General features: G+C 40.2%; 1 protein-coding gene across 1 annotated transcript in view; it reads right to left on the bottom strand.

The window, feature by feature from the left end:
* The window catches only part of LOC109418885 (T-related protein), a 42,044-nt gene that overhangs the window by 5,573 nt on the left and 9,598 nt on the right, over positions 1-26,873 (bottom strand). Inside the window, exons 2-3 of the mRNA XM_062860230.1 lie at positions 10,127-10,423; positions 9,544-9,664 (exon numbers count right to left, since the gene is read on the bottom strand). Coding sequence (XP_062716214.1) covers positions 9,544-9,664; positions 10,127-10,422 — 417 coding nt within the window. The 5' untranslated portion in view covers position 10,423. The remainder of the gene's footprint in view (positions 1-9,543; positions 9,665-10,126; positions 10,424-26,873) is intronic.

Here is a 26,873-nt window from a genome sequence, read left to right as displayed (position 1 = left end):
TTTTTGCAACTTTGACAGTGTAAAATCGTTGTGTTAATCTGTTCTCAGTGAAAATTTCAGCCATTTTGATTGATCATTTTAAAAGTTAGAGCAGTTTGAATGTCACTATACCAAAAATCACATCTGCTTATTGTGACACATCTGCTTATTGTGCTACATATATGGTTCTAACTTTTTAAAGGTCAAATCAAATTGAATGAAATTTTGACACAATACATCTACATACATACTTTTTGTACAGAAAAAAATTCATTGAAATCGGTTTAGTATTTTTGGCTCTACAGTTTTAGGTAAAAAATGTGATATTTTTTAAAGTGTTTGTTTGGCCCAAGATTCTCAAATGGTCAGTCTCTTGTTTCGAAGATATTTCCGCCAACTCTTAACCGATTTTGATGAAATTGTCATGGTATTAGCTACACATAATGTACTATTCCTGGTCAAAAAATCAGCTATTTTTGGGCACGCAATGAAAAGTTCTACATTATTCTTTGTGTCTCATTTTTTTTAAGTTAAGTCTTTACAATTGTTCCTTCGGGGTTTCTTGCAATAGCTCTTTCCAAAATAAAAAATAAAAAACTCCCAAGGCGTTCCAGGAGGAACTGGAAGATCTCAGAAGCAACTCGCGAAGGAATCCTTGAAACAACTTCTAGAGGAATATCATAAGAAAGGGTTCCTCTAGAATTTCTTGAGAAATCCTAAAAGAAATCTGTAAAGGGATTCCGTATGGAGTTGCTGGAGTAATCCTGGAGAAAATTCCTGGAAGAATTTCAAATGGAACTTCTGAACAAATTCTAAATAAATAAATGGAAGAATCTCTCCAGGAACTCCCTGGGGAATCCCCGAAAGAACTCCAGGAGCAATCCTGGATAAATTTGTGGACAGTATACGGAAGGATTTTCTGGAGGAATCACAAGAAAACAATCTGGGAGAATCTAGGAAGGGATTCTTGGAGGAATCTCGGTACGAATTCCTAGAGGAATATCGAAAGAAATTCCTGGAGGAATCCCAGAAGGAATTCCTGGAAGGATCGCAGAAAGACTTTCTGTTTAAACCAGAACTCCTGCTCCGGGAGCAATCTTAAAAAGAGAAATTCTCAAAAGTAGACATTCTAGAAGTAACTTCTGAAGGAATCACTGGAGGTACTTCTGCATTAATCTTAGAATGAATTCCTGGAGGTATCTCAGAAGGTATTCATGTAAATGTTTTGGATGGAAGGAATATGCCCCAGAAAATTCTTCCGGGAATCCTGCAGCAGTTTCTTGAAAAATTCTTTCAAATCATTCTGTAATTTCTCCGGAAGCAAATTCAGAAGAAATTCCGGTAGGAAGTGCTTAAGAAACCTCAGAAAGAAATTCTTGTTGAAATTTTTGGAGGAATGTCCGAGGAATTTCCTGGTGGAATCTCAGAGAATAACCCTGAAAGAAGTCTTGGAAGAACTCATGAATAAACTACTGAGGGAACCTTAGAAGGAACTCCTGAGGGGATTGCAAGCGGAACTTCTGAAGGAATCATAGAAGGAGGAAGGGCAAATTCTCAACTGAAGAAATTCGAGAAAAATCATTTCGAAGGAACCATTGCGAACTTGTTTTCGACTATTCCTATTGCCAATTCCTTTCCAGATTATCAACTAAAAATAACTGCGCGCATTTTCGTCAGAGGGTTTGCTTCCTTTGATCACAAAAATATGTGAACACTTATCAGGGTGGCCACTAAATATCAGTTTTGAAATTCCCGTCTTTTTCCCGGTTTTCCCGGTACGATTTCTGAAATTTTCCCGGTTTTTAAGATGCACATTTTTTAGTAGGTAACGCCCAATTTTCGTATCATATGGATGATAAGTACCATGTAAAAATGCACTTGCAATCATGTGAATACTATGTACTAAATATTTATAGTTTAATAGTATTCTTGTCGTAATGCTTCTATGGAAAAAATGGAAGTAACTACCAATGCTAACAGAAAAGGCGTATTCTACACAATTACTTACAACATATTTTCATTCAGCTCCATATAGTGCATAATTCAAGCTTTCCCTCACTCATTATTTTACTTATTTTCTTGTACCGTGAGGTGCCCATATTTCGTGCACTTCAGAATTCTCAAAGTTTGATAAACGTCTGAAATTTTACCATAAAGTATATCAGATTAATTTCTTCAATGATATTTAGTGCTGGTATTGTAGCTTTTAAGAAAATATAAATTAGGCAAATTCACATTATACGAGATAGTTACAGCATTAGTTTTGATTTGTTTAAAAGTGCCAAATTTCGTGCACGGGTTCCAAATTTCGTTCAAAATGGGTCCAAATTTCGCTCACTCTAGAAAACGTAGAATTCGCCTAAATGTGTTAATTTTCAAAAGGTAGCATACTGTAACAATACAAATGAAACCATAACGTAGAGATAAAATCGATGTCTGTGACGAAATATGAGTGAATATTTGCTGTTTCCCATGTTCGTCCCGGATGTTTACATTAATTTTTTTTCTGTATTAACGAGATTTTCAGCTCTAGGCTAGTTCATCTCGGGACCCACGCTTTACTTCCCTTCCGAAGGAAGAACTCACATTTTTGCGGGAGTGGGATTCGATCCCAGGTCCTCGGCGTGATAGTCAAGTGTTATTACCATCACACCAGGTCCGCTTACATTAAGATTTCCAAAATTCCTTCTGTAGTTTTAGTGGTTAATATTTTTGACGATTGTTTTGCTCTTTAATTGACATCTTAATTAAACAATATATTGTTTGCTAGTTGAATCAAATGTTCACTAACTTTACTGATGGTCAGTAATGTGAATCAATTCATTTTCGTGATTGTAGCTGTTTACCTTTCTATTATGTGCCATTACCAGTCACATTTCTCTGGAGGTTAGTTCTAGTAAAATGTCGTCTTCCAAATTTGTGTTCTGGCAATAAGGCTTACGGCAATAATTATCATGAATGAAACTAGCGGCTGTAAGCTACTACTTCCAATGTTTGGATAAATAAAATCATCCTGAGCTTACTTAGTATTCCCATTTCCCACATTTATAAATTTGTTTATTTTTTCTCACTTTCTACTTAGTTTAGGAGCAGTCCCTAGCTAATTTTAAACCAACTAAAATAGTTATTAGAACTATTATTAATAACCGAATCATGCGATGGCTACAAGTACACATGAACCTCTAAAACAAAGTTATGAAAAAAAGTGCGCGAAATTAGGGACCCATGCAAATTGTGGGTTCCTAATTTCGCCAATAACATAAATGTTGAAACAAAATAAGAAAACAGCATTTTTAAGTATTTTTATTGCGTATTATGAAAAAACATATTGAATTGAAATAATCCAACATAAATTTTAATATTTACTTTTGGTAGAGATCGCAATACTTGTTTACTTCCGTGAGTGTTGATTTTCTCGTATCCTTGAATATGGCATCTGCTATTTGCATACATTTGCAATTCATTTTTCAATCTTTGACATAAATCAAATTTTTCATTTCTTTTTTTTTGTGAATTGTATTGAGATCAAATGTAATTTTGAGGTTATAGAAAACTTTTGATGATTCTGCTGTTAATTAGGTAATAATGCTATCAGATGTCAGAAGTTAACGAAGTTTGGGCGCGCACGAAATTAGGGCACCCCACGGTACTTAAAAAAAAAACAGTGTAGAAGTGGTAGTTAACTATGACAGATCTATAATAGGTAAGATGTGCTTATAAAATCAGCAAAGGTCGAACTCGTTTATCCGGGACATGGAGGATAATCGTAACTTCTGTTAGCGATTCCACCTTGTATATCTTTTGTGGATTCCTCTAGATTCCTTAACCGTCCATAACTAGCGCGGTTGGCCACCACCGCCAGCACCACGCTAATACTGAACACAAAAAGCGAGATTTTTTCAAAGTGTTGTACAAAACACAACAGTGCGATCGCTTGAGGGTTAATGGATTTATTCTGGAAGAGGTTCCTTTAGGGAATTTAGGATTTTTGTCAGTCTGTTGCCAATTAGGGAATAGAACATTTGGTCTGGGATCATGAATTCGATCTAGGGATTTCTCCTGGAACTCTTGAAGGATTCCCAAAGGAATCTCCCACATGTCTAGAAGGTTTCCCAAGGAACTCTTGGAAGAGTTCTCGATTACAAAACTCCCGCAGTAGTTTGATTTTCAGGATTCTGGAGTATTTCCAGAAATAGCTATCGTAAAGTTTTTGTAAGAAATTTCGGGAGATAATTCAGAAGGAACTCCTGGGTGATTTGCAGAGGGAGCTTCTGAAGGATGCCCAAAAGCAACTCCTGGATCAACTCCCAAAGCAACTTTCATAAGCATCTCCTGGAGGGTGCCAAAGAAGAACTCTTGAATGAAACGCAGTAAGAAACACTGGAGAAATTCCAAAATATAAATATAAAATAAAAATAAAATTCAGCAAAACCTCTTGGAAGTTTTCAAAATCATAGTTTCAGAAGGCACTCCTGCAGAAATCGTGCAAAGAACTCGTGGAGATAGATGAGTAACAGAATGATATCCTGGAGAAATACCAGAAGAAACTCTGTAAAGAATCTCAGAAAGAACTCCCGATTTATTTCTAAAAAAAGCTTTCGGAGGAATTCCAGAAGAAAATTCTAGGGAAACCCCAGAGGAAGCTCCAGTAAGAAAAGGAAAAATTTTCTGGAGGGATTAAAAAAAAATAATCTGGGAAGAATTCGCGTAGGAAATTTTGAAGATTGGAGCAACTCCTGTTACAATTGCGGAAGGAAAATCTTGATGAATCTTAAAAGGAACTCTTGAATAAATTGCGATAGGTTGTCTTGATTAAAACCCAGTTTAGTGGTTATAATTTTCTTATCCATTAAAAAAACTAGAATAAATTTAAGAAAGGACACGGGTTAATCCAAAAATAAACTTTTGAAAAAATCTCAGATGTAAGACACTCTTTCCTCGAAAAAAAATCTCATCGAATTCCAAGAGATAATCAAGCGGTACAAAAACCTAGAGGAATTCTAGAAGAAGCTTCTTGAAAAATCCCAAGTTCTGTTTAAAAGAAATTCCAAGTGATTGCACAGGCAAATTCCTTGGGATTTCGTAGAAGTATCCCAGGAGTATTTTAGTTTGGCTTCGATTTTGCAGATTTTCGATAAGGTGTAAACATTCAAATATGCACATCAAGTTACTCTTAACAACAATTTTCCCGGTAATCATTCCAAATTCCCGACTTTTTCCCGCTTTTTTCCCGGTCGTTTCGAATTCCCGTCTTTTTCCCGGTTTTCCCGTTTTTCCCGGTTCGGTGGCCACCCTGTATATTGTTACACATGTTTGCGACATTTTGTTAATAGGCTATTCGTTCTAGTTTCACTTTTATGAAAATTAAATTCAATTCAACGCATTTTTATCCTAAAATTCCCACTCCTTCAATCATGGGCTGTTTTTTCAAGATGTTCTATCTCTACCGGAATTCTTCCAGGATCAGCTTACTGAATTTCTACTAATTGAAGAACCCCATCCTGAATTCCTCTAGAAGCTCCTTCTGGGATTCCTTCGGGAACTCCTTTTGGGAATCCTCTGGGATCTCCTTCCGGGAATCCTTCAAAAATATCTCCCGTTTTTTTATCAAGAACTTCTTCCGGGACTGCTTCAGGAACTCCCTCTGGGCTTCAGGTGTTCAGGGATTCTTTCAAGAACTCCTGCCGGGGTTTCTCTAAAAACCTCTTCCGGGATTCCTCAAGAAACTTCTACTAGGATTCCTTCGGGAACTCCTTCCGGAATTCTTCCACCTGTAATCTCCTCCGGGATTCCGCTGAGAACTTCTTCCAAGGATACTCCAGAAACTTCTTCCGGGATTCTTTTGGGAACTCCTTCCAGGATTCTTCTAGAAATTACCTCCGGAATCCAGGATTTTTCTAGGAACTTTTTTTCTCAGCAGTTTCTTCTCGAAATACTGCAGATCCATCTGTAATTGCTCTGGAAGTCCATTCAAGAATACTCCCAGTTGTTCCTGGGATGGAAATCATTCAAAAATTTCATAAGCAATTCCTCCATCAGATTTGTAAGGGTTTCCTTCAAATAGCTCCTTCCGCGATTCCATTTTTTCCAGGAAATCCTTCTGAAAATCTCACGAAAACTTCTGTAGACATTCGAAAAGATACAAATTTCGGAAGATCCTTCGTGGTTTCTTCACAAAATTGCTCCAGGAATTTCTTCTCAGAAGCTCTTGATGAGATTTTTCCGGGAGTTTATTTAGAAAGCCATCAGAAGTTCCCTCAGCTGGTGTTTATAAGGAATTTCATCTGAGATTCCTAAAGAGGTTCTGTCTGCGATACATATATGTATACAATAGCTCTTGTCAGGATTCCTCCAGAAAATATTCCCGGAATTCTTCCAAAAATTCTTCCCGAGATTTCTTTAGAAATTATTTCCGAAAGTGCACCAGGATGACTCCTTCCAAGAAAGAGTTCTCTAAGAAATCCTGCAAGTTCCCGGAGGAATCCACCGAAGGAGTTCCGAAAGAAATCCCAGAAGCTCAAAATAAGCTCCCGGAGGCATCCCTGAAGGAAATTGCTGAAATTACCATGAATACCAACAAAACTACTGAAGACATTCCAAAAGAAACTATTGGGAGAATCTCGGATGGAATTTCTGGATGGTTCTAGGAACTTATTAAGAAATCCCTTGTAGTCCCAAAAGGAATCTTTGAAGGCATCCTGGAAGGAGCTCCTGAAGGAATCTTAGATGGAATCTTTCAAAAATCTCAGAAGGCCCAGAGGGAATTTCTGAAGGAACCCCAAAAAGATCTCAGTTGGAGCTCTCTGAGGAATCGCCGAAGGAAATCCTAGAGGGATCCTTAAATAAATTTGTGGAGAAACCATAGATAGAATTCCTGGTGGAACTTCAGGAAAAACTGCTGAAGTAATGCTAAAAAAACTTCTGCGAGAATCTCAAAATTTAATTTTAGAGAAATTCCGGAAGTAATTTTGAAGGAATCTAGGAACTTCTGAAGTAATCAAAGAATGTATTCCTTAAGAAATTCCAGAATGAATCCCTGGAAAAATCCAGGGAGAGCTACCTCGGAGAATACTGGCAAGAGCTCCTGAATGAATCCCAGGCGGAACCACTTTGCTCTTAAAGTTTTGACACATCAAAAGACGCTGACGCCCTCTGCCTTCTTCTCTTATAAACCTTCCTTAATCCTCTTTCCCGAGCAGGAGAAAATAGCTGGAGAATAACTAACTCAGGTATGGAAAACCGAATACCTACAACCTGAATGAGGTTATTAAGAAGCCCTGCATAAGAGGTAAAATATCTAAAATAATAACTGGGGTGTATTCTGCGCATAACGCGTGAATAATGACATCAGGTATGGCAATACCTAAATAATAATCGATGATTTTTCCATATAAATAGCGATTTTTCCATAATTGAATAATAGCTCAAGCAGTCCTCAACACCAAACCAATAACTCGTTGAGGTATTTCATCAATACCTACAAAATACCAAAATAAGTTATTTTCAATACCTGGATAACCGACCAATACCTTGTCTTGGTATGATACCTGACTTTGGTATGCTCCAGCTATGTGGCAGTTATTCATTCCTGCTCGGGTTATGCATTAAATAGGATCATTTTTGACCCCAATCGCATACTACATCAGTGAGTTGTTTCCAACGTGATGAATAAGGAAGGTTAAACCTTCCAATTCCCAATGAGCTGTGTTGAATGCAACTATTTTCCGTTTACCGTCGTTGGGGGTGAGAATGGACCAAAAATGCATACTTCAACATACATGGCTCAATAACTTTGATCACTGGAATGTGATCTTTGATAATGCATGTACAAGTGATGAAAAAATATTAGCAGTTCGTCAATTTTCCTTAAAACTACAAGTGTATGAAAATTGTCCCATTCTCACCCGAGGGGGTGAGAATGGGTCAAGGAAACCGAATTTGTTCCGCATTGGCAACAAAGCGAGTTAATAAAATTCTGGTCAAGGTTGATACTACTAATAATATATTATATGATGGATATGAGTTTGAGATTTTTAAAAGTATCAATCCACCTAAAAGTGTGATATTTCATCGAGCATTTTTAAAAGGCCTTTTTTTCAAGCTTTTTTTGACGATTTATCACAAATCAACTGATTGCTCTAGAAGCCTAATTTTTCGACAGTAACTGCTGGCAACTATGAGGATGACACCATAAAATTATTGGTTCAATATTCGCAATATTTAATGAGATATTTTAGATAATGTTTTGACCCAATCTCGCTCCTTTGACCCATTGTTACTCCCAACGTCGGTACATCACATTACGTTATTGAAGATACTTAATTGGAGTATAGTTATTTATGTAACGAGTTGCAAACAGTTGATTTTTAAATACGAAGAGTGCTGAAAAAATCAAGTTTTGCAACGAGTTCTTTACAAAATTTTATGCAATGATTTTTTCATAATGTAACTTATTTGAGCTGCCTAATGTTCTTAATGTAACTCAAATGAGTTGCATTATGAACATTATAGAGCTATTTTTCGCGGTCTCTAGTTAGTCTAGTTAGGCTATGGATCGCTAATCCGGAGACGGCGGGTTCGATTCCCGTTCCGGTCGGGAAAATTTTCTCGACTCCCTGGGCATAGTGTATCATTGTCCTTGCCTCACAATATACAAATTCATGCAATGACAAGCAAAGAAAGTCCTTCAATTAATTATTGTGGAAGTGCTCAAAGAACACTAAGTTGAAGCGATGCAGGCCAAGTCCCAGTGGGGACGTAGAGCCACAGAGAAGAAGAAGAAGAAACTATTTTTCATTATGCAACACATTTCAGTTGCATGATGAACTAGTTCGGAAAAATTGGCCATTATGATACCAAAACGAGTTAAATAACAAATAAATTATGATACTGAATTGTACTTCCAAAGATTGTCTAGTAAAATCTAGAGATGTAATACTTTTTGACAAGGGATAGCTAGTCTGGACTTGGAGGGTAACGATACTGTAGTCAATCACGTGCTTACGTAGCTATGACGTTCCCTAGGCATTGAACGGATAGAAATACATGCAGATACGGATAATGGCACGGTCATGCCGGCCCGTTGAAGAACACGATCATTTCAAGACCATCGTCGCCGGCACCGATCGACGACAGCTTTCCAGTTGCCCATCGTCCTAATTAACACGTTGCACTTTGTTTTTTCCCCGGCTTTGCACCGTGCATTAATTAGCGCTGTGCAAATAATTCAACACGTTACGGAATAAACAAGTATCGCTCATTCGATCACGCCGCGACTAAGCCTCCACTGTATCTTTCGCTCCAAAGCGGACTCTATTTGTGATTAGTAGGTGTTCGTTCTCTGAAAAACTCCCAAGGTCCGAACCGCGCACGGCCTTAAACATGGCAGCCGCGGTTGCGCAAAAGAAGCGGATGCTTCTTTCAGAGAGTTATTTGCATTCCTCCCAATAGATCAAATGATCATGATGATGCACTCCCGTCGTTCTAAGACTCAAAACGCATTCTTCTCTATTCATATTTACATAGATAGGATAGACAGCTAAACGTAGCCCAGCGTAGTCTTACCCATTCACCGTTGACGTACTTCCAGCGATGTGAATCGACCTGAGAAAATTCCAGCAGCACGGTGTACATGGCGGTGGGATCCAAACCGGTGGCGGTCACCTTTACCACGGGAAACATCCGACTGTTGTCGGATTGTAGACGCGGTGTACATGCAAAAAAGGAAGAAAATATTAGTTATGCCTATTATAGGCAACCATGCGGTCGCAAACACGGCAGCTGCAAACGGATAAGTATTTCCCCCCAGGTAAACGCCCTGACTAAATTCTGTTGATTAATGATCGTTGGAAGATTAAAAATATTTACAAAATGACAAATAGGATAGTTGCTGACTTAAAGATGTGATCGTTAATTGAGCTACTTAAAAATCTTTGAACGAGAATATTGCACAAACCAAGCACTCTGATTTGTGGAAAGTTTTTAGCAACTTCTGCAGAATGAGCTTTTCTGGCTTAAAACAGTTTCTTCACAGATTAAAGTAAGGTTTAAAAGGTGTTTTGATTGTTGGATTGAACCCGCATTTTAAATTGAGCAATATCATACTTAAAATCTTCCCAAATGTCCATCGCCCAAGCCAATAACCTACCGTCCATTTTTGGTGACAATCATCTCGTTGGTGAGGTTTTGAAACCGCAACCACAGATCACGATCGTCCAGCGTGACCGAAAGGTTTTGTTCTCTGCTGCCAGCCCCACCACCACCACCTCCACGTCCTCCGTGGCCACCGAGCGTGCTGCCACCGCCACCACTGCCAACCGACTGTGACATGCTGCTGCCGTTCGATGTCGCACCCACCGGTGAACCGCCGTTACTCGATGCCGTCATCAGGGGATCAATGGCGGATAAAATGTGGGACGTTGCCATCTCATCCACCGAGCGCATTCTAGAGGGGTGAACCGAAAGAAAACAGATAAATTTGACGGTAAATAGGCGTTCTATTGTTTGCAATTTGGTAAAGTTGTTTGCTAGATACATTGAACGATAAACGCTTTAAAAAATTCTCACAGAACCGGTTCGACATGAAACATATTTTCGTATAAATAGTAAGGTGTTTCGGGTATGTATGGTTCAAATTGGTATACGGGGAATAAACAAAATGATCGCGACAAACCAAATTTTCACTTTTGAAAAAAAAAAGAGAAAACTCGCTCTATAGCTTTTCACGTGTATTAGAAAAATCTCAAATTATCACTGTAAGTTGATATATTATTTGTCCAAACCCGGAAAAGAGTAGGTTATTCTACTAGAGCGATTCTCTTAAAAAGCATCATTAGCGGATAGTAAATTTTAAACTGTAATATCTTTGGATTCAATGTAATGAAATTTGGAACGTTTATGGCTAATGAACTTTGAAAAACTTTTGACTTAACTTAAAGTTGTGAACACGGAAAACAGCGATAGCGATCATTTTTTGAAAAGGGAAAATAGTTTCTGTCCCTATCATATTGTATATCCCATGTATTTTGTATTATTCTATTTGTTAATGTAGGGTGACCTAGGACAAGGATGGGAACACTCATTTGCAAGGAGTTACACTCACTTTCAGTTTTCTCAACTCGACTTTTGCCTTGTGATTTTGTCTTAAAGTTTGTCGAATAGAGTAGGGGTCGCACACGCATACCGAAGTTGTGAGGGAGCTGCGACAGTAAATTACACTCACCTCGTGGAGAGTCGCTTTCATAGCTCTGTCACGACTTTGGTATTCGTGTGCGACCCCTACTCTATTCGGCAATGTTTTAGACAAAACCACAAGGCAAAAGTCGTCCATACATCGTTTCTTGATTGCACGCTTCTGCGCTGAGAAAATAGCAAGTTAGTGTAACTCTTTGCAAGTGAGTGTTCCCATCCCTGAACTAGGGTATTATCGGCAGGTTTGTTCTCTTCGTCACGAGGGGTTTTTGTTGGATAAATTGCCTGAAAATTCGTCATATAATTCATCCAGGTTGCGAAAGATTTGCGGCCAACTTTGAGTTCAAAGGATTTTTAAAAACCCCTCAAGACGAAAAAAAAGGTAAAATTGGTAAGTTCCGCTATATCACACTGCTGATGTGGAATTGACTGGCATAACCCTCTCACGACTTTGAACGACTTTTCACTACCAAAAATCATTTCCAAAAATAATGCTTGTGCGAATGTATTCGCAAATTGGCCAAAATTTTTCGCATTTTTTTATCTTCATTAACGTGTTTTTTTAACATTTGCTAGTTCAACATTTGGCAGAGAAAGAACAACACACAGAACATCCGTCCAATAGAGAATTTTCCTATTCCTCCCACTTAGGCGGGAATTGAACTCCAAGGTTTACGATACGCCTAAACAGCTGAAGCCACTATTCTAAAGTGACCAGATATATATTGTTCCGATGCGGGACACAGTTTTACATTGCAATTGCACTTCATTGATGGCGTCATTCGGCATTACACTTTGAGATGAAAAAAAAAACTGAAATTTGGAAGCTGAACTGAGTATTTTTCAGAAACCTCATAAAAATCCAAGAAATCTTCTAAGCTTTTCTTAAGGTTGCATCCTCAGAGTTCCTCTGAGGATTTCTTCTAATGTTATTTAAGATACTTGTGATTTTCACTTTTTTATGTTTTCCTGAAATTTATCACTAAAATTTGCATGGGAAATAGGGTGACAAAGGGTTGAAGAAATCTGTTGATCATTTCGGAAAATCCCCGGAAAAATTTGTTGCTAGTATAATAATAATGAAAACGAAAAAAAACGGGAAAAACCTAGTGAAAATTTCAAACTAACTTACTGGAATATTTTTTTTTAATTTCGACTATTTGCCCAGAGTACCCAGATATTTTTTTTTTTCAGTATTTCCTCCAAGTGTTCTGCCTTGAAGATTCTTATCTATTGGTGATCAAATGTGAGGTTAGAAAAAGAAAAAGTTTCAACTTTGGAATCATAAATAGCATAAACGTTCCTACAATATATTGACCAGAAACATTCAATATATTGTAGGAACGGTTGCCTTCACAGCTCGCTCACGACTTTGGTATACGTTTGCGACCCCAATGTTATTCGGCAAACTTTCAGATAAAACTACAAGGTTTAATTCATCCATACATTGTTTTTCGATAGCATGCTTCTGAACTGAGATAATAGCAAATGAATGTAAATCTTTGCAAATGAATGGTTGCAACCTTAAGGAACGTTTCCAGAAACTGCAATAATTTCAGTTTTCTTCCATTTGTATAATTAGTTATTGAGTCAAGGTTGCGTGATTGATTGATTGATTTAGAAAAGCATCACCTGCGCGTTGCGATTGATCGTCATTGCACTTTATTCTTTGATTTTTTTAAGCTTTATATAAAAATTTCTCAGAGTATAATTTTTCTAGAATATCAATTTATAAGTGACTGAAAAACAGAAATTCTACAGGAAACTCGGCATTGTTTCATTAAGTTTTTTTTCAAGATATTTATCAGAGATATCTATCACAATTTTATCTTTACTATTTCGTCATTTTTTTTTTTTCAATTTTTCCACGAATCCAGTAGGCTATGGTATATTTCTCTTGCGATTTTATCTGAAGGGTTTTGTCAAATATTTCTTGAAGAACGCCATGTGGAATGTGGACTGCTATCGCTTTCGCTTGTAATTGTTGAATGATTGTTCTTGAAAAATAAAAGTTCTGGCGAAACATTTTCAAACGCGCCAAACATATTTTATTATATATTTATGTATGTGCCTCGCCACAATAATGCTTCAGGCATGTTATATATTTAAAAAAAAATCAAAAAAAAATTTTACATAATGTTTGGTGTTGAAAATATTGGTGCTAATTGCTGATTTATTTTCGTGATGATTTCATACTAGTCTCCCCGAGTTTTTTTTATCCCTTATCTGTAGAGCCTTTGAAACCACTGCTTCCATTGTGTAGGAATATTGTGGCATGACCCATGTTTGCTTGAGTGCTTATCAAATATCCTGTCACAATTGAGATGTGATGGACATTGGTTGATGTAGCACTTGATCCCAATTAGGCTCAACTCGTTTTATGAAGTCGATTACCCTGTTCGGATTACATTGCCAAATTTTCAAGGGCTCTAATAACCCTTTGCTTAATATTGACGACCTTAAATTATATAATACTCCACATTTGCATAGAATGTGTTCAACAGTTTCGTTTTCCGTTTGACAAAAACGATATTCAGAAGATTGAATTTTACCGAAGACCACATTATCAAGAAGACTTGCAGCACTGCTGAAAATCGGGAGTCACTGCTAGCAGCGCCACCCCGGATCAAGGTGGCACTATTCATGATAGTGTGTGTAACTTTTCATACTCGCACCAATACACTCTTACACTTTTACACAAAAGTACCACCTTAGCTCACCAGGCGGCGGTGCCGTCGGTGACGCTCATCGTTGGTATGGGAAAATAACAGAGTTGCATGTCTTCTTGATAGTAGTCTTCGATTTTACTAATCTTATTTAGGTGATATCTGCTTGGGCAGTGCCCAGTCACCAGACCCTGAGATCTTTTTTGTTCAGATTTAATATGACCTTGGCTTTTGCTGCACTGGGTCTTATAAATCTTTTAGCTTGTCTACAGGTATCCGTGGCATTCTAATTAGATTCTACCATAGACATTTCCCAAGTTTTAAGTTTCATTCTAAGAGTACACTCCGGAACTCCAAAAAATGGTTCAGGGCCAACAAAGCACGATGCTGCACCCTGTCTTGCTAAGTTGTCGGCTTTTTCATTTCCTTGAATTCCACAATGACCTGGAACCCAATATAATATAACTTCGTTCCTAATGGCCAATTGCTTCAGAGAAAGAATGCATTCCCACACCAGCTTAGATTGGCACGTGAATGCCTTTAGCGCAGCTTGACTATCTGAGAAGATACAGATTTTGGCAAACCTGTAGTTTCTCTTGAGGCATGTATAATAACATTCCAAAATTGCATGAATTTCTGCTTGAAACACAGTGGGACTGTATCCCATTGGTATAGCTTTTTTGATGCCAGGGCCTACAATTCCGGCCCCTGTATTTTCACCCATTTTGGAACCGTCAGTATAAAATACAATAGAACCTGGACGTAAACTTGGCCCACCAGAATCCCAAACATAGCGGCTTGGTTTCACCACTTTAAAGGGAACATCGTAATCATCCAATCTTGCACTGTTTTTATAGTTCAGATCGAAGTCACTAATGATCTTCAGATGACCCACAAGATCCCCGTCCATTATTATGTTGAAACGAATGAATTGCAGGGCACTTTTTGCCGCTTGCATTTGCACAAATTGATGCAGTGGTAGTATATTAAGAAGGGCATCTAAAGCAACTGATGGTGTACTTTTCATTGTCCCTGTTATTGATATGCAAGCAAGCCTTTGAAGCTTGCTTAATTTCCTTTGAGTGGTTACCTCATTTGTTTTGGGCCACCAGACAAGTGAAGCATATGTTATTTTCGGCCGGACTATTGCTGAATAAACCCAATATACCATATTTGGTCGAAGTACGCAGGCTTTACCTAGGGCTTTACTGCAGACCCAAAGAGCATTAGTACCCTTTGTAATAACCTTGTTCAGATGAGAATTCCAGTTCAGTTTCGTGTCCAAAGTAACGCCAAGATGTATGACTTCTTCTGAGAAGTGAATTCGAACTCCGTCTAAATAAGGCTGCATAAGACTCAATTTCTTCCTTCTAGTGAAAGAAACTATAGTAGTTTTTGAGGGGTTTACGTTTAAGCCCCTCTTTCCTACACCATTCTAGCGTAATATTGAGCGCAAATTGTAGCCGATTAGAGATCGTGTCATCGAATTTCCCACGTACAATAATGGTTACATCATCTGCATATCCAATGATCTCAAAACCTTGATCAGCTAGCTTTTTAAGGAGTTCGTCAACTACCAAAGACCACAGCAAGGGCGATAATACTCCGCCTTGAGGACAACCCTTCATAGATCTAACAAATAGTTGGGCACCTCCAAGATCAGCAGAAATCTCCCGATCTTTCAGCTGAACGCATTGAGCTGTAGGATGCATTATCGAATGCTCCTTCGATATCGAGAAAGGCAGCCACGGCAATTTCCTTGACTTGAAGCGATTTCTCAATTTTATTTACTAGCGACTGAAGCGCTGTTATTGTAGATTTACCAGCTTGATACGCAAATTGAAATTTGCTAAGAGGTATCTCTACTAAGCTGGTTGACTTGATAAACTTGATTGACTTTTCCATTGTTTTCAATAGAACTGAGGAAAGGCTTATCGGTCTGAAAGCTTTTGGAGTTGTTTTATCCCTCTTGCCAGCTTTCGGAATAAACACAACTCGAACCTTCCTCCATGCTTTAGTCTCCCCGAGACACCCCACTTTGCTTTCCTCACAGTATCGATGCTAATGACATTCACAAGCTTCGGCAAAAAAAAATAGCTCCCGCCACCCGCAGCTACAAGAGTTATCAAGTAAACTGTAAATTACCTTTTTTGATTATTTTAATAATACCTCTAAGGCCGATGCAAATATTAAATTTGTTTTAAGTCTCCCCCCCCCCCCCTTCCAAAAATCCCAAAACATTGAAGGGGCGAAAAAAAATATGGCTGCCAGTTACCCCTTTTTCAATAGAAAAAATGTTCATAAGCAACTATTTTTCAATAGTTGAAAAATATTTTTTCAATAGTTGGTATAATTTGTAATTTTTCAATAGTTTTTTTTGTTTGTTCCTTATTTATTTTTGCATTTTGGTGGGCTTGTAGTTCTTCGGAAATAATTAGACCCGTATTTTTTCATTTCTTCATTAGGGTGACTAATTTTCATATAGGGTGGTCCAAAAAAATCAAGGTTTTTCAAAACTAAAAATTTTCAAAAAATTGTAACTTTTGAACCAGTTCACCGATTTTAAACTTCTTTTGTTTTTGTTTGAAAGCTATTGGATTGTAGTTTTCAGGAAAAATACGTTAAAATGTAAAGAGTTCTATAAAATATGCAAATATATTAGTTTTTTCACGTTTTCATGGTCTCGGGACCAAAAAGGTACCCTGGTTTTATATTTTCATCAGAAAATTCAGGAAATTTGGCGTAACATATCAAAAAATCAGAGATGTATGTTTTTTAATTTTTGAGATATGATTTTTGAAAATAAAAGGTCACATTTTCCCATACAAGACAATTTTTAAAAATTGATTATATTTTGATTGCTTATAATATTATGGATACCATGATGAATCACTTTAAAAAGCAATACTATGCATAGTTTTATGAGAATTTACAATTTCAAGCAATTTTAGAGTAGCTAGTACTAAAATATATGACTCTCTATATTCAAAAAATCATATCTCAAAAACAAAACAACATACATTTTTGATTTTTTGATATGTTACGCCAAATTTCCTGAATTTTCTGATAAAAATATAAAACCAGGGTACCTCTTTGGTCCCGAGACCATGAAAACGTGAAAAAATTAATATATTTGCATATTTTATAGTACTCTTTACATTTTAGCTAGAAGAATGTGCTACAAGTGTTCATGAACATATGAATATTATTGAAGGCGGCGACATGAATGAGATACTCGTCGGAGTTGATTTCTCATCCTGGTTAAGGCTCCTACCACAAATTACGCAACGCTTTTGAGGGAGGGGGGTATGGCCGAAAGTTACGGCCCATACAAACATTTTCGGTTTTTCATACGAAGAGCGTTTCAGAATGAAGAGGGGGAGTTAGAAAAATGTACCTTTTTTGCATTACGTATTAATTGGATGCTGCCTTACTTGAGCGTTTAGGTCTCCACAGTGATTAACTTAGGGCCGATTTCTTCACCTCGGCTTAACTGGTGAGCCAGGCTTACCCATATAGTTAAACCTGGTTTAACGCTTAAGCCAGGGTGAAGAAATCGCCCCTTAACGTCATAACTTGAGTAGCGGTAACCTGAGAGCCACTGTACATCGTCTATCGTGATACAAGCTGCTTCCAAGCTGCATGTCACGGTTGGCAAATTTAGTGAATCAAAACAATGAATGCCTACGTTTGAGGAAATGTATTCCTTATGTTTATAAATAAAAATTTTAATGATTGAAACTATCGTTTCAATTTTGGATTAAAGCGATAAACGTGCTTTCAGAACTAAACAAAAATTAAACTCATTATTTGACTTTTAATAAACTCCTTAATTTTCCTCGAAACTCTTAAATTTTACCATACTTAATTTTAACATACTGGTTTGTACTAATTTTCCATATATCGCCAAACTAAACTAGCTTTCTGACGCGTACGGTCGGTAAACACCCCTTCCAGTACAAGCGGGTCGAATCGTTTGTTTGCACAACAAATTTTAAGCAAATTGCGTCTCGAGCGTGTAGAGTCAGCTGAGCTTCCCCACATCCCCAACTTTTTTCCGCCGTAGTCTCTTCCAACCAAACGCAGGAAAACCAGTTTAGGCCGCTCATAAGAAGTTTGAAACCCCGAAACGATTGACTTGAATGACGTGGAATGGTTTATGGAACGGGAGCTACTGTATTTTTCGGGGAAGAATTTTACTTTTTTTTTGTTGGAGAGCTCAATGTTGCTGAATAGAAACTGAAAAAATCCAACTGATTTACAACACAACAGTTTATGGTCAAGTTTTAGGCAGGCGAAAGAAACAGTCCCCGACGCGACGGTGCGACCGGTCAAAGCCTTTGCAATTCATCGCCCGCACATTTACCTAGTGGAAGGGGCCATAAAAACACAAGGACCGGCGACTGTCGGTAAAAAGATCAATGGGTAAAACATAATTTTCGGAAAATGAAGATCAAAATAATTCAAGTCAAGTTTCCACCCGAACGAAACAATCGAGATCGTATGATACCTATATTTTGCATGAAGATAAAGAGAGTTTTAATACAGTATTGTTCAAGATATTGTCTCAATTTAGACAGACAGAACACTTCTTAGAGGAAGTTTTGTAAGCATTTTCACTGTCATCAACCAAGGACTCCCTTAGCGATTTGAATATTTGTGCCATATCGGAAATCGAACTAAGACACACTAAGCAATGTTTTGTCAAATTGCTTACCATTTATCGGTTAAGCTGTACGGGTCGCATGTTATCCTAGTTCCTGGAGTATTAATGGATATTCCGGAGCATTGTGGAGACAGCGACTAATCTCAAGCTTCATTTCTTCAATAATTTTCATCAAAAACTCCGATAGCAACTATACCTAGCACCCAATGAAAGTCGGTGAATGCCAGGCAAATTAGTTCTTAAACAATGGGATAGCCTGTTGCTGTCATAAAACGATAAAAATTAAATGATATTTTCCAATAAAAGAGCGATAAAAATAAAATATTGATACTGCCAGCTTCAACATGCACCACACACTTCCCAGATTCTCATCGATCGACCCTTGAACGGTTCTGGGCTTTGCCTCTTTTCCCATAATTTATTTGCTGGAAGCCTTTCGTTTCGTACTCTCTCACACGGTGTGGGTCATCTCGGCGAGGAGGCCGGCGAAGACGATGATGATGATGATGAGCGAGCGGCAAGCTCGACCGACAGGCTACCACTCGTTTAGTCCAATAAAATTTTAAATCTCCCATCGGCGGCAAATTCGCTCCCTCCAATAAAACACCTATGGACAATCAATCTACGACAGCTTCTGGTGTGCGCTCTTTGGTGGAGACCGACTGGTGCCGGTGTCTTGACTCATCCCACAGCCGTGCTTGTCTTTTTCTAGTGATCCACAATCAATGCGATCGCGATTGATTAAGACATTTCCGCAGGAGGTCATAAATGGATTATGCCTCCGTCGATGGAGGAAATTTGCCGATGCACATGAAAGGTCACAGCGTCAGAAGGCCTAAAATCGGACACGATCTGTTGGCTCGAAGTCAGCTGATCTCCCAAAGTCACTCTCGACGGTCACCGGCAGTACCGACCGGTTCCCCAGTTTTCGTGACAGAATGAGTTATTATCTGCCTATCAGAATGGTATCAATTTCGGGGATCGTTGCTAAGTGGTAAAAATACATGCCACGTTGGTGTTAATTAGGTGTTTATATACGTGTAGATACGTCAGCGGTTAGGTTTTGGCGATTGATCGCGTGTAAAAGGGGCGCCACAGGTTAGACTTCGGTAATTTTGGAATGAATTTATTGAAGTATTTTAAATAAATTTAAATGGAGTTACTAATATCAAACATTGGCACAAATTTCCCGAATGGAGGAGAACGTGCCTCTAGAGCCGACCTACTGATACCTGAATATCAAAACAATCTAATAATTCTCTCAATAGACGAAGATGTAACGCATTTTATATGTAGCACGAGTTTTTGGCGTTTATGCTTTTGTTAAAAAAAAAACAAATAACAAATACATGTAAATTTTGTATTTAAGAACATTAAACTGTAACTATTATTTTGATTTCATGTTTTCCCACGTTATCTCTGTAACCAAAAATTCTATTTTTTTTATGCCAAGGTTTGGGGTTTGTTGGGTTGCGGGTCTTCGATACCAGTGGACTGTAGTTTGGTGATCGCTCCCAACACGAACCGTGTTGTTCTAGCAGGTGTAGTGGGCGGGGGGGAGGATTAGTAGCAGAGTTCACTCCTCTGCCGGGTTCCACATATTTGGCAGCAATTCCTTCTAATGAGGAGATAATACACGTGTGACGTGGTTCCAAAACTACCGACATATATTTACATTACAAACTGTACATTTTATTTACAGGAGTACACGAAAAACATTTAACATATTAAAATGACTGCTGGGGCAAACCCAGCAGCGACTGCCGTCCGGCACTATACTGACTAGAAGTGATAAATTAGCCCAAAACCTCCGTATCACGTCGTCGATGATCGTTGCCGTAGATAAACGAATAGAAATTTCTCCAAAACACGATACTCGTAGTTGTGGTAGTATAGAAGTACTTCATATCCAAAGCGAGTGTAAATCAGCAGAATTTCGAATTGGATGGCACTGATGGTTCCAATGACAGTGGTGTATTTAGAGCGGACACCGCTAGTCCCAAACAGGGTTTGAGGGTTAAGGGGATTAACTTCTGCAAACGTCAGTTTGTATTCCCTGGGTTAGGAGCGGCTGTTCGACATCCGAATGCCATAGAGGCACGGTAAAGACTGGTTAGTTCGCGTAATTCATATCATATACGATTTCTACGATTACGTTCACTACGTATACGACGCAAGTATGACGGAAACGATCAATATACACATTGTTATAGTTGTAGGGCTGCAAAACGGTGAGTCGATAAGGAGAGCGTCCAACATAGCTCTGGTCCTCACAAGTTCCTACCTCATGCTTCCACGGGTCAAACGATGACAAAGACCGCCAGCTAAGAGTTGTGTGCTTAGCTGGTAGTGCAGCCTGGGCACTGTTGTCCTTCTGACTTCAGCTAGATTGAGGAGGTACGACCCGAGTGTCTGTTCACCAAGGAGGTGCGGCTCAAACAGCGTCTGTTCTGGCATCCAGCGGCTGAATAAGAAATGCTGCACCACGCCCAGCTAGATCCAAGGCGGTAGCCCCATCAGCGTGGTCGTCCCAGTGTTGGTTGGTACGTTAAACAGAACTGGCACGATGGCCCTCCGGCGAGACAGGAGTGTTGGCGTAGGCCCAATAAGCCACCCGTAAAAACCCCATTGCGAATAACATAGGAGAAAATACGACTCGATACAATCGGCAAAGACCCACGCGACGAAATAAGGACTACGATTGGAAACTTGGAACATGGAATTGCAAGTCACTAGGTTTCGCAGGATGTGACAGGATAATCTACGACGAACTACATCCCCGCAACTTCAACATCGTGGCGTTGCAGGAACTTTGTTGGACTGGACAGAAAGTGTGGAAAAGCGGGCATCGAGCGGCTACCTTCTACCAAAGCTGTGGCCCCACCAATGAACTGGGAACAGGATTTATAGTGTTGGGCAAGATGCGACAACGTGTGATCGGGTGGCAGCCGATCAACGCAAGGATGTGCATGTTAAGAGTTAAGGGCCGTTTCTTCAACTATAGCATCATCAACGTCCACTGCCCACACGAAGGGAGACCTGATGACGAGAAAGAAGCGTTCTACGCGCAGGTAGAGCAAACATACGATGGTTACTCGCCGCGTGACGTGAAAATCGTTGTCGGCGACATGAACGTGCAGGTAGGAAGGGAGGAAATGTACAGACCGGTAATCGGGCGAAACAGCCTGCACGCCGTATCGAATGATAACGGCCAGCGATGCGTAAACTCCATGGTATGGTAGTCCGAAGCACCTTCTTCCCCCGTAAAGATATCCACAAAGCCACCTGGAGATCACCCGACCATCAAACAGAAAACCAAATCGACCACGTTCTAATCGACGGTAAATTCTTCTCGGATATAACCAAACCAATGTCCGCACATACCGCAGTACGAATATAGATTTGGATCACTACCTAGTAGCTGTATGCATGCGTTCAAAACATTCGACACGCGTCGAAGTCGAACGCCGCGACTCAACATCGAGCAGCTGCGTAACGTAGAAGTGGCTCAAGACTACGCGCAGCAGTTAGCAGTGGCCCTACCAACGGAAGAGCAGCTTGGCACAGCTACACTTGAAGATGGCTGGACGGACATCGGATCCGCCATACACGGAGAAACTCAAGTACCTAAATTTGAGTTTTTTTAAACTCACTTTTGAATTCTTTTATGTCTCCTCTCTCATCCACTCTCTTTGTTGTTGTCAGAGAGCGAAGAGCAAACCAACCCAACTTTGACAATTCGGTGCGGGAAGCCAAAATTGAGTAAACAGCAGGGAACTCAAATTTGAGTATTTTGAACTAGCAGCTGGGTGAAAAAACCTTAGCCGGTAGGTACTTTGCCACAAGGGATCAAATCTAAAAAACCCACTTCAACATCGCTTCCACGAACTCAAATATGGGTTTCCGCACGCAACCCCGAAGTTGGGTGAAATAAGCTCATATTTGGGTACTTTGTTTTCTCCGTGTAGGTAGTACCTCGGCTACAGCATTAGGCTTGGCGACTCCGAATCACAGAAACGACTGGTACGACGGTGAATGTGAACAGTTCAAAAACGAGAAGAATCCAGCATGGGCGAGAATGCTGCAACACCGTACGAGAGCGAATGAGGCACGTTACAAACAGGCGCGGAATAGGCAGAACTCAGTCTTTCGGATGAAGAAGCGCCAGCAGGAAGAACGAGATCGCGAAGCGATGGAAGAGCTGTACCGCGCTAAGGACACACGAAAGTTCTACGAGAAGCTGAACCGCTCGCGCAGAGGCTTCGTGCCACAGGCCGACATGTGCCGAGATAATCACGAAAATATACTCACGAGCGAGCGTGAGGTGGTCGACAGGTGGCGGCAGCATCACGATGAGCACCTTAATGGCGACGTTGCAAGTACCGAAGGTGGCGTGGTAACAGATTTAGGATTATGTGCACACGACGAAAGACTTCCGGCCCCTGACCTCCAAGAGATTGAGGAGGAGGTTGGCCGGTTGAAAAACAACAAAGCTGCTGGAGCAGATCAACTACCAAGCGAGCTTCTAAAATAGGTGGAGAAGCACTGGTGAGATTTGGGAGGAGGAAGTATTACCGGAGGAATGGAAGGAAGGTATCGTGTGTCCCATCTACAAAAAGGGCGACAAGTTGGATTGCGGGAACTATCGCGCGATCACACTACTGAGCGCTGCCTACAAGGTACTCTCCCAAATTTTATGCCGCCGTCTATCACCGATTGCAAGAGAGTTCGTGGGGCAATATCAGGCTGGATTCATGGGTGAACGCGCTACAACGGACCAGATGTTCGCCATCCGCCAGGTGTTGCATAAATGCCGCGAATACAACGTGCCCACTCATCACTTGTTTATCGATTTCAAATCGGCGCGGCGTATGATACAATCGATCGAGAACAGCTATGGCAGATTATGCACGAATACAGATTCCCGGAGTGGACACTCTCGAGTCCCTTCGAATCTCGCAGAGGGTTACGGCAAGGTGATGGTCTTTCGTGCTTGCTGTTCAACATTGCGTTAGAGGGTGTAATAAGGAGAGCGGGGATTAACACGAGTGGTACGATTCTCACGAAGTCCGTCCAGCTGCTTGGTTTCGCTGATGATATTGATATTATTGCTCGTAAATTTGAGACGATGGCGGAATCGTACATCGGACTTAAGAGTGAAGTCAGGCGAATCGGATTAGTCATTAATGTGTCGAAGACAAAGTACATGATGGCAAAGGGCTCCAGGGAGGAATCACCGCGCCCGCCACCCCGAATTTATATCGACGGTGATGAAATCGAGGCGGTTGAAGAACTCGTGTACTTGGGCTCACTGGTGACCGCCGACAACGACACCAGCAGAGAAATTTAGAGGCGCATTGTGGCAGGAAATCGTGCTTACTTTGGACTCCACAGAACTCTACGATCGAATAAAGTTCGCCGTAACACGAAGTTAACCATCTACAAAACGCTGATTAGACCGATAGTCCTCTATGGGCACGAAACATGGACCCTACGTGCAGAGGACCAACGCGCCCTTGGAGTTTTCGAACGGAAGGTGTTGCGTACCATCTACGGCGGAGTGCAGATGGAAGACGGGACTTGGAGAAGGCGAATGAACCACGAGCTGCATCAGCTGCTAAGAGAACCAACCATCGTCCATACCGCGAAAATCGGGGGGCTACGGTGGGCGGGTCACGTCATCCGGATGTCGGATAGCAAACCGACTAAAATGGTTCTCAAGAGTCATCCGACCGGTACAAGAAGACCTGGAGCGCAGCGAGCTAGGTGGGTCGACCAAGTAGAGGACGATCTGCGGACCCTACGCAGATTGCGGAACTGGAGACAAACTGCCATGGACCGAGTGGAATGGAGACGGCTACTATGTACAGCAGAGGCCACCCCGGCCTTAGCCTAGTAAGGTAAGTATGTTATAGTTGTATCCACTTATCCGCGAGTGGTAATGGCGGCGGCGGGCACAACTAACCGATTCGTATTTTGACGTTTCATGGGGATCGCAATCGGTTGGCGCCGACGAACGATGGGCGAAGGGGTGAGGAGGAGAATGCCATTACCGCTCGCGAATAAGTGGATACGATTTTACCGATTTTGATCATACCTTTAGGTAGCAATCTCGATTTAGCAGATTCATATACGATGTGAAGCGACGATTTCCACGACTCAAAGAAATCTATATATATCTGAATTTCTGTCTGTCTGTCTGTCTGTCTGTCTGTCTGTCTGTCTGTCTGTCTGTCTGTCTGACCGCTATGCATTCGGAAACTACTGAACCGATCGGTGTGAAATTTTGTGTGTGGGTACTGTTGGTGCCGGGGAAGGTTCTTAGCTTGGTGCGGGACCTCTCCGGTCTCGGGAACGGGTGGCTTCCATACAGATGACTTTGCGGGGGACGTCCCTTTGAAGCTGCATGTCAAAAAACACAGTAGGCAGGCAGTACGACGTTTGCCGGGACAGCTATGTGCAATAAACATTTCAGAAGTGGTTCAATTTTGAAACTATTTTGTTGATCGCGGAACCGCCTCAATAAATAGATTTTACGACACATACCTGATTGAAATGGACATTAAATGGAGATGGACCGGATATGCCAGCGTACTGTAGCTTCCCAGGAGTATGGCAAAGTTACTGACAATCATAGTCTAGGTAGGTACATTACTTTCAATGGAGATTGCGAAACGCAAGAAGTCCGGACTGATTGCGTTAGCTCATGCGTCCTTTAGCGCTGTCGGTCAGGTAATTTGTCGACACTCCATGTACCTACCTACGCATTCAAATTCGAAAAAAAGACCAATCCAACGTTGGCAAAATTGACACAGCCAAGGACGACCGCGAAGCTATTATGATCTTTAAGACCAACATCTCTCTGAAAACTCACGAAATGGAACGAAGGTAAATCTATTGCTTTCCATATAGACATAGAAGACGTCCTACAGAAGTAACTTTTCATCCTTTACACGAGCGGTTGGTTTGGGTATAACTGAGCGATTGGGTTGTCGATTCTTGGGGATCGAAATAGGTAGGTGCCATGAATGCAATCGCTTCAATTACCACCTAATAAAATTCAAAATCCGCGCGCAGTGGGATGAATACCAAAAATGAAGCTACATATTCAGCTAACATCGAGTAAGTTTCTTATATATGAATCCTAAAAGAAGGCTATGTTCCAGAAAAGTTTATTTAGGCTAGAGTTTAACATTCAGTTTTTTATCAGTTTTCATTAGTTTTGGAAGCAATGTTCAGTCCATATCTCAAATCTCTTACGGGAAGTTGTGAATTAAATAAAGTGGTCATTCTTTTTTTTTTCTTTGAATTGGGATTTGAACATTTGGGCAGGGACCCCTGCCTCTGTTCTTCACACACTATTTCTAAAGGTTAAATTTCGTGATCATAATATTTTTGAACCTAAAAATATATTCGAAAGATACATCGTGACAACACCAAATCACAATCACTTCTTTTTCGGTTCCCAACTCCGTTCAAGCCATTTTTACATAGTGTGGACGGAATTAGGAACTGAAAAAGGTGATGTCACGGTATTATCTTTGACGAATAGGAATCGGAATATCTCAAGGGGAGAACTAGAGATTCAACATGATTGCTCAAGCTAAGGCGTCAGTAAGAGCAGGTAAGACACTATTTTTTCGGCTTAGGTCATAGAGCGTTGATAATGATGAGAATCTTCACAAAATAGAAGTACGCCAGTATTGATGGTGGTCTGCATATTTGGGCGTTTCAGGATTCAGCCTGTCCGATTTTACTACCATGGTACAGACCTACAGTTACCCCACACCGTTGAATCACCTTAATTTTTGTACACTATTTATGAATCACCATGTTGATCAAATGGAGTGATCCATAAACTGTGGTCATTTTTTCCGATTCATAAATTGTGGGGTCACTGTATATATCACCAAGCAAGGACAAGTAAAACGATATCGGGACGCAGAATGATCGCGCTAGCATCCACCGACCGAAAAATTCAACTGGCTTGAGAGGGCTGCCACCAACCGGCAGGTTTATGAGGAGTACTACATCCCGGAAAAACCGGGTAATTTTTTTCTGGAGGGGGCGCAGGGGGCATAACTTGAGATTACATGGTCGCCCGATACTTGAATATGCAAATCTGGATTGCAGTTTTGAAGAATCAAAATGACTGGATTCTCCCAGAGATTCCTTCAAGAATGCATCTAGGGATTCCACAAGACATATTTCTTTGGGGATTTGTCCTTAAGTGGGGATTTAGAACTCCTCCAGGAATTCTTTCAGGGATTTGTTCAAGAATTCCTCCAGGGATTCTTCCTGGAAGTTCTCCAGTGATTCTTCAATAAAATCCACCAGAAATTTCTCTAGGGGTTTCTCTAGAGATTCCTCCA

The sequence above is a fragment of the Aedes albopictus genome, chromosome 3 (assembly GCF_035046485.1).
Source record: "Aedes albopictus strain Foshan chromosome 3, AalbF5, whole genome shotgun sequence".
NCBI classification, from domain to species: Eukaryota; Metazoa; Arthropoda; class Insecta; order Diptera; family Culicidae; genus Aedes; species Aedes albopictus.
The sequence above is the reverse complement of the archived record's forward strand: the minus strand, read 5'-3'. Positions and strand labels throughout refer to the sequence as shown.